An 8222-nucleotide genomic window follows, 5' to 3' on the forward strand; every position below is an offset into this window, starting at 1 on the left:
AGGAGTTAAAGAGAAACCCTCCACCCCGGACTGGAAAGAACCGGAAGTTTAAATGGAAGTATCATTCATAATTACACACAGTACAAAGCAGATAAAAGACACCAATCCATAGTCCACCCCAGCCATGCTACCCAAAAATCCCCTCATTAGGCCAAGGCTTTCCACAACCTCCCTCCAAACCAGGCCAAAACCCCAGGCCTCAAATGCCACACCTCCACCCCCATGCGTCTGTACCCTCTCACACACACCAAGCCTGAGTGACACAGCTAAAAATTCAACTTGCCAGCTCCAGGCTGCTCCAGGCCCAAAGCCTCAATTCCCCCGTAACTACAGCGTGCTGAGAAGAAAGCAGAGAGAGGAAAGAACAGATAGAAATGCCTGGTTAGAAAGTGTTGCAGGGCTTATGGGAATGAAATAACATAGATACACTTTCTGGTCCATCCCTGGACCTTTCAGGTCCTCATGGACGTCCTCAACTCTGTGGTTCTTAAAGGCATCCAGCCTCAAACCATAACAGGGCTGACGGACCCACTACTGTGGGACCATGGGGAAGCTAACAGGCCCTGGATGAGTGTCAGCAACTGCAGGTTGATGCTTCAGCAGAAGTTGGGCAGTGCAGAAGGATCACAGGAGCCCCTGATCAGAGCCAGGCAGACCAGTGATGCTGATTTTCAATTTCCTTTTGTGGCTAGGCTTCAGCAGCAGTGGGACAGCCTGCTGGTGACCTACAACATACAGTGTCTGCTCCAGTTGTAGAGACCAGTCAGCAGTCCAGCAAGCTAGCGGAGCCCAGGAAAGAGCTGCCTGCCTGCCAGGACACCACAGGGGCTGCCAGAAGGACAAATCCTCACCTGAGATCCCGGGAGCCACCAAAGCCACCAGCACCTTCTGCAGACCATGTGCAGTCCAGCAAGGAGCACCATGCCTCTGGGAAGCAGGCAGAAGGACATTCCCATGCTCTTGAGGGCAGAGAGACCAAACAGGGACTGCTAAATCAAAAGGACAAAAGCCAAGGTGAGGAAGAGCCATTGCCAAAGAAACCAAGTCCTCCAAGACCTGGAGAGAAGACTCCTCTGGAGCAAATCACACCTCAGGCAGCAGTCGAGAATGGGGAGAGCAAAGAGGTAGGAGCAGAGCTGGCCAGGAGCCATTCCTGTGCACAGGCAGGGGGGAGCAGAGCAGCAGAGCCCTCTCCTGGGGCTGTGCACAGGCTGGCAGCAGGGACACCTCTGGGACATCAGGAGACTGGAATGTCAGCTATTGACTCGGTTCAGCTTGTCAAAGAGAAGTCACCTCCTGCCCCTGCAGCAGGGATGGCCACAGCTCAGGAGGCTGCAGCTCACAGTGCCCCAGGGATGGAGGCCCCAGCAGGACAGCACCCAGCTGCAGTCCAGAGCCTGCCTCCTGCCAGCAGAGAAGCAGCAGTCAAAAAAGCAGATGGGTCTGCCCCACAGGAGTTTAATGGATCAGCCCCACAGCAGGAGTTCTCAGCCAGCGTGCCATGGGAGGACAGTGCCAAACCAGTGCCTGCAGGACTTTGGGAGAAGGAAGGAGGGGAGCAAACAGCCACAGCCCCGTGCCAGGAACCAGCAGCACCTTCAGGCACTTTGGAAGGAGGTGCTGAGGTTCAGCCACAAGTACCACTGGTCCTGCCTAGCCCCAAGACACCTCAGGAGATGTCGTTGGAGGAAAAGATGCAGCACAAGAACCTGGTTTCCTCCTTGAAGAACTACCTGCTGCTGCTTTTGAAGATGTCAGACAGCGGCAAAGATGCCACCAAAGAGGCCCCGGAGCCCAGCGCCCAGGAGCAGCCCGGGGCAGAGGAAGCCCTGCCGCCAGAGATAGGCATCGCAGGGCTGAGCCCCCGCACGTCGCGGAGGGTGCTGGAGAAGGTGCAGAACAATCAGCTCCTCCAGACGGCAGAGAGCCTGCCCCTCACTCCCCGCACGTCCCGGCGCATCACGGGCATGATCAACCAGGAGCTGCTTACCAGCCAGGAGATGCTGTCCCCCCGGCCGGTGCCACCCAAGAGACGGCCCCGGCCGGCTGCCGAAGCGGAGGGGCCGCCCCACCTCTCCGTGCCCTCCATCGTGGTGGGCAGCGAGCCAGGGGAAGGAGCCGGGCAGGCTCCGCATGGCACCTCCCGTCTGGGCGCAGGGAGCTGTGAGGAGGGTGCCGCTGGCTCCGCGGCAGCGCTGCCCTGTGCCACGCCGGAGGAGCTGGCTTCAGGCGCCCGACGCAAGATCTTCCTGCCCAGAGCCGCGCCGGGCGGCCAGGAGGGACAGGCAGCCCCGCAGAGCCCTGGCCTCGGGGGCAGTCCTGCTGCTTCCCCAGGGCACGCCGGAAAGGGCACGGCCCTGGCCGCGTCCCCGCCCGTGGAGCGGCGCCTGCCAGCCCCCGCCAGGAAGATGGACATGCTGGAGGTCCCCAGGCTGTACCAGCAGCCCGCAGGTGACAGCAGCGGTGACCACGAGGTGCCTGAAGACGCTAAGCCAGAAGCACAGCCGGCAGAGCCCAAGCAAGCCAATAACCCATTCAAAGGTAATGGCAGAGGTGGTCCCCAGGGAGCCTCTCTCCTTGCTGCCTTCAAAGGGAGCCTGGCCAGCTGAGCTGGTGAGAGTGACCCCGGGGCCACCATAGCTCTGTGCCCCTGTAGGGTGTTCAGCACTGCCCCTTGGCTGTGGCACCAGAACTTCTTCCCTGGTGCAGGGAGGGTGGAGGAACACCAGGACAGCAGTGCTGAGACTGGCTGGGGACAGCCTGCATGTCCCTGATCACACAATCCTCTTGTTCTTGGTCTCTGTCCTAGCCCTCACCATGCTTCATGCTGGTCAGGGATCCAGTGGGCATCATCAGGGTGCACCCTCCTTTTGCACCTCCGTGGGCAGTGCTGAACTGATCCCTGGTGGCATCACGTTAGAGGAGGCATGAGCCTGGTGGTGAAGTGCTTCTGGGAGCCCGGCTCAGCACTCTCACAGGAGGAAGGGCAGCCTTGGCAAACCTGCTCCAGGAGAGGAACCTTCCCTTCGGCACTGTGCAGTGCTCTCCTGAGCTGCCTCTGACCAAGCCCCTCTGGGTACTGCAGCCCTACAACAACAAATTTGTACCACTTGTATCCCACCGTGCTGATCCAAGAGCAGCTCTGAGCCTTCCTGGGGCCAGCTGGTCTGTGCTCAGAGCTGCAGCCAGGGCTGGCTCACCATGGCTCTTTGCCCTTCTCCTCAGCCCCACAGGTGATTCGTAAGATCAGGGCAGAGCAGTTCTCCGACGCCTCAGGGAATCTGAAACTGTGGTGCCAGTTCTTTAACATCCTGAGTGACTCGAAGCTGATGTGGTACAAGGATGAGACCCCTGTAGCAGAAGCCCACAGGAGGTAACCTGCCAGCTGATCATCGCTGTGCTCACAAGCATGGCTCTCAGCTCAGCTCCAGCTCATTGCCCTCACCTGGGCTGGAGGTGCCCTCTCTGCCAGGGCTGCATGGGAGGCTCGCTGCATGGCATTGGCACACGGTGACCTTGATCTCGCTGTGCAGGGTGGGAGGGAGTGCCCAGACGGGGACCTGTGGCCAAGTGTGTTCCACCTGGGGCCTTTGCAGATGACACTTTGAGCAGCAGAGCCCTAAGGGGGCAGGGGCTGAACCCAAGCCCCGTGGAGAGCAGGGACAGTCTTGTGCTCATCCCAGAGTTTGAGACCTGGATGTGAGGCTGCAAAACCAGGTCCACAGATGACACCTGAGAGGGTGGCAGCTGTGTGGGGAGGGTCTGCACGTTGCACTCAAGCAGGTGCTTCCCTGCAGCCACCACTGGTAAATGGCACCAGGGAGAAGGCAACTCAGGCTGTGCCTGTTGTCCTGTGCACAGGGAGAGTGTGCTCGGGCAGCTGGATGGCTTCTTGTACCCTGGATGCTCCTTTGGGCCTGCTGTGCACAGCAGCTTGTTCCCAAGCCCACGGGAGCTTGCATGGGAACATCTCACACACTGGAGAGGATTGGCCTGAAGTCCTTGTGCATCCCTTGTGTTTCCCCTCTACTGAGGGGGCAGAAAGAGGCACTCCTGGAGCAGAAACCACCTCCTGCAGCAGATGTCTGAGCTGGGCCAGGCGGACCAGGAACAGCTATTGCATTGTAGCTGATAGCAGGTCTCATGATGATGGTCCCAGCTCTCCCTTGTGGCCCCTGTGCTGGTTCATGCTGGCAGAAAAAGGCCTTAGGTTCTTACGGAGATTGGTCTGCCTGGTGCCTCACCAGCTTGGCTAGAGGAAGTGCCAGCCTGGTGCTGGAGAAGACCTGCAGCCTGCTGATACAGAGCTGGTGCTTGGGCAGTCTGTGGGAGAGCAGCAGGCTGCAGGAGAAGGAGTGGTGTCTGCCCTCACTTGTGAGCAGCTGAAGGTGATGCTGGACAGCCCTGGGGCCACCCCACCCAGCTGCAGTCTGTCAGCTCAAGCACAGCCCTGCCCCATCCATTCTCAGCAGTCTGTAACCCAGGCACAGGCAAATGCCCCAGTGCTGCCTGGCAGATGGGCATCTCTGTGAGTGCAAACTGCAGGGCAGGACCCCTGATGCTATGAGGTGCCAGGGGAGCAGCTGAGAGGCCCTCAGGCTGGCTTCCTTGGTAGCCCTCTTCCAGTCCACGCAGAGGCTGCACAGTGGCTATCCCATGTGGGTTCCCAGCACATCGCCCGGGGCTGAGGCCCTGCTCTGGTTCCTTGCAGCGCTGGCGACGAGAGCCAAGTGGCCTTGGCCGTGGTGCAGGCGTCCCCCCGGGACTGCGGCGCCTTCCGCTGCGTGCTCAGCAACGAGCACGGCACCGCCGCTACCCACTTCCTGCTCAGCCCAGAAGGTGAGGGGCTCGGGCAGCCTGGCACTGTGCCCGCTGTGGGCTGACCCGGTGAGCCGCGGGGAGGGCTTGGTGCCAGGCTGCGGAGGGGCAGCGCTGTACCGCGCCCGCAGCCGCCCCTGCCCGCCGAGCGCTTGCCCCTCCGCACCGCCCTGCTGCGGCAGCCGTGGGGCAGGTGGGGCCGCGGCCGGCCCCTGAGACTTCTGCCCTCTCTTCCTGCAGTGCTGTCGGGACTGGCATCGCGGGAGGAGACGGAAGGTAAGGGTCGGGAGCGGGAGGTGCTGGCGGGAAGCTGCCGGCGCTGCCCGGGACCGGGCGGGCGCCGCGGACAGACAGGGCGCGCCCGGCCTGGCCTCCCTCGCCGGCTCTTCCCCGCAGCGGTCGGAGAGGAGATAGAGATGACGCCGATGGTATTCGCCAAGGGCCTGGCCGACGCGGGCTACTGGGGAGACAAACTGTTCGGGCGTGTGGTGAGCGAGGACACCGAGCTGCCCGCCGGGCCCCTACGCAAGGCCTGCCGTGCCAGGGCCATTTACGGCCTAGAGCCCCTCTTCGAGTCCGGCTGCACCTGCATCATCAAAGTGCACAACTTCATTGTCTTTGGGACCAAGAATGAGAACAGCCTCGTCGAGAAGAACTATGATATCACTATCCAGGTGAGCAGCCTCCTGAGGAGCCTTCCACCTGTCCTCCCCACACCTTCCCATCTCTCTGTGCCACAGTCCCCAGCTCCGTGCCCACTTCATTTCACCTGGTGCACCCACAGAGCCTCCTCCAACAGCCTTGGTGTCTGAGAGCATGCAGCCACAGCAGCACAAACACCAAATACTGATGGCACCTACCTATGGGACTCAGAGAGCCTTTTACCACAGACTCACAGAACATCAGGAGTTGGAAGTGATCTCAAAAGATCATCCAGTCCAACCCCTGCCAGAGCAGGGTCACCCAGGGCAGAGCACACAGGAACACATTCAGGAGGGTTTGGAAAGTCTCCAGAGAAGGAGACTCCACAACCTCTCTGGGCAGACTGCTCCAGACCTCCAGCACCACAAAAAACAAAGAAGTTTCTCCTCATGCTGAGGTGGAACCTCCTGGCTTCCAGCTTGTACCCATTGCCCCTTGTCCTGTCCCTGGGCACCATGACACAGAGCCTGGCACCTTCATCCTGACCCCCACCCCTCAGATATTGATAGACATTTATCAGGTTCCCTCTCAGCCTTCACTTCTCCACACTGAACACCCCCAGGGCTCTCAATCTCTCTTCCCAGCACAGATGTTCCAGTCCCTTTGTCATCCTCACAGCCTCTGTTTGACTCTCTCCAGCAGGTCTCTGTCTCTCTTGCCTTGGGGAGCCCAGAACTGGACACAGGATTGCAGTGTGGGCTCAGCAGGGCAGAGTGGAGGGGCAAGAGAAGCTCCCTGGACCTGCTGGCCACACTTGCTGCACCCCAGGATGCCATTTCTTTTCCCTTTGGGAATTATCCAGAGGGACTGAGCTGTGTCCCAGAGGGCTGCCAATGCCCTTTGTTATTCTTGGCTTCAGCTCTTTGGGAGCTGCTGGGAACCTTCCTGTCACTTGTCCTTTGACCAGGACAGGGAACCAACTGGCTGGGGTGTCAAGGAATGCCTGTTCCAGTGGGGGTCCCCTGGAGGTGCTGGTGGAGGCTGGGCCAGATCCCTGACTGCTCTGTTTGCCCCCTCAGGAATGCAAAGTGCAGAACTCCAGCCGTGAGTACTGCAAGATCTTCGCTGCCGAGGCACGAGCTGCCCCTGGCTTCGGAGCTGTGCCCGAGTGAGTACCACAGCCTGGCAGTCCAGCTCGGTGTACTGGGGCACCCTGTGGCTGCTGGGCACGTCCCAAAGGGCAGAGCTCAGCAGCTGGTGTGACCCCCACACTGTGCCCCCCCCCCCCACAGGATCCTTCCCCTCTACCTGGTCTACCGCCCAGCCAACAACATCCCCTATGCCACCATGGAGGAGGACTTGGGTGCACCCTGCCAGCAGTACTGTGCAACTGAGAAAGATGGCAGCTTGGTGGTACTTGGCACCTCAGAGGTCGTGCTCAAGTGCTGCACCTTCCAGCACTGGGTTTACCAGTGGACAAATGGAAACATCCTGGTGACTGACATGGAAGGTAAAGGCATCTCCCATCCAATTCCGGAAGCCTCCCGACCACCCTCTGGCCTGTGAAAGGAGCAGGACAAACCCCAGCCCTGCCCTCCTGCCTCTTTCCCCACATGCCACAGAACCCAGCTCCCAGGGCAACCACCTGTCCTTGGTGCCAGTGTCTGTCCTTTGAGCAGAGCCTGGTTGTTGTCCTCCCTTTCCTTGCAGGAGTGGGCTGGAAGGTGACCAATGTGCGAATCGCCACCAACCTGAAAGGGTGAGTGACAGAGAGCTGCTGGCGCAGGGTGGCCCTGGCTGTCTCCAGCTCCAGCACTCAGGTGGTGAAGGGCTGTGGTGGTGAGCATGGCTGGGCTCCATCCCCAGCCTCATGTCCTGATGGCACACCTGTGACGTCTGTGCTGGCAGGTACCAGGGGCTGAAGGAGAGCTGCTTCCCCTCGCTGCTGGAGCAGTTCGCGGCCACTCATCGCTGTAACCACTACTGCAGCATCCTGGGCCTGAAGACGCTGGAGCCTGCCAAGCCCAAGGGCTCCAGGAGCCCCTCCATGGGCAGGAAATCTGCGCAGTCCAGCCCCCAGCTGCAGAAGAAGGGACTGGCAAGTCCCCAGGGCGTGCGCAAGGCTGCCCTGAGCCCCAAGGCCTCTCCGAGAGCTGTGGAAACCAGGGAGGCTCTGGCAGGCTCCAAAGCAGGGTCAGGAGAGAGGGGCAGGGCTGGCCCCCTGCAGTAGCCAGAGCTGCTGCAGCTGGGACCCGTACTCCTGACCCCAGCCTGGAGGCAGCATGCAGCTCGGATGGGCAGGGGACACCCTGGCATGGGCTACCACCACCGCTCCCCTCTCCTGGCACATGGCCTGCGGTGTGCCTGGTGTGTGCTGTGTGCGAGTGTGAGTGCCAGGGCCACGGAGGCTGCCAGCTGTGGGCAGCATGGGCCCCTTCCCACTGCCTGTCACCAAGAGCTGCTGCTGTGGTGGAGCCCCTGGGGCCATGTGTCCCAACACGCTGAGGCTGGGGTCCCTCTCCTGTCTCTCTCCGTTTGGCTGCCCTAAGCCAGGGCCAGCAGCCCTGCTCCCTCAGGCTCTGCAGGTGCTGTGCCCACTGCCAGGCTGCAACCCCATCAAACTGGGAGGCTGGGCTACTCTCCTGGAGGCTCCTAGCACCTCCTGTTCCTCTTTGTGTCCTACCATAAAGTGGCTGCGACAAGCCCTGCTCGTGCTCTGTGTCACAACTGAGAGCCCCAGCAGTGTCCAGGTGGCCTCATTT

The 8222-nt window shown here is 60.7% G+C and overlaps 1 protein-coding gene across 1 annotated transcript in view; it reads left to right on the forward strand.

Annotated features, from left to right (window-relative positions):
* Positions 1–7690, forward strand: part of ALPK3 (alpha kinase 3) — a 44629-nt gene extending 36939 nt beyond the window's left edge. The window contains exons 6-14 of the mRNA XM_054388097.1: positions 693–2541; positions 3226–3373; positions 4712–4839; positions 5059–5094; positions 5215–5492; positions 6540–6628; positions 6753–6970; positions 7171–7219; positions 7369–7690. Of these exons, the coding sequence (XP_054244072.1) occupies positions 693–2541; positions 3226–3373; positions 4712–4839; positions 5059–5094; positions 5215–5492; positions 6540–6628; positions 6753–6970; positions 7171–7219; positions 7369–7690 (3117 nt within the window). The remainder of the gene's footprint in view (positions 1–692; positions 2542–3225; positions 3374–4711; positions 4840–5058; positions 5095–5214; positions 5493–6539; positions 6629–6752; positions 6971–7170; positions 7220–7368) is intronic.
* Positions 7691–8222: the final 532 nt, after the last annotated feature.

Source organism: Indicator indicator, chromosome 16 (genome assembly GCF_027791375.1).
Source record: "Indicator indicator isolate 239-I01 chromosome 16, UM_Iind_1.1, whole genome shotgun sequence".
NCBI lineage: Eukaryota > Metazoa > Chordata > Aves > Piciformes > Indicatoridae > Indicator > Indicator indicator.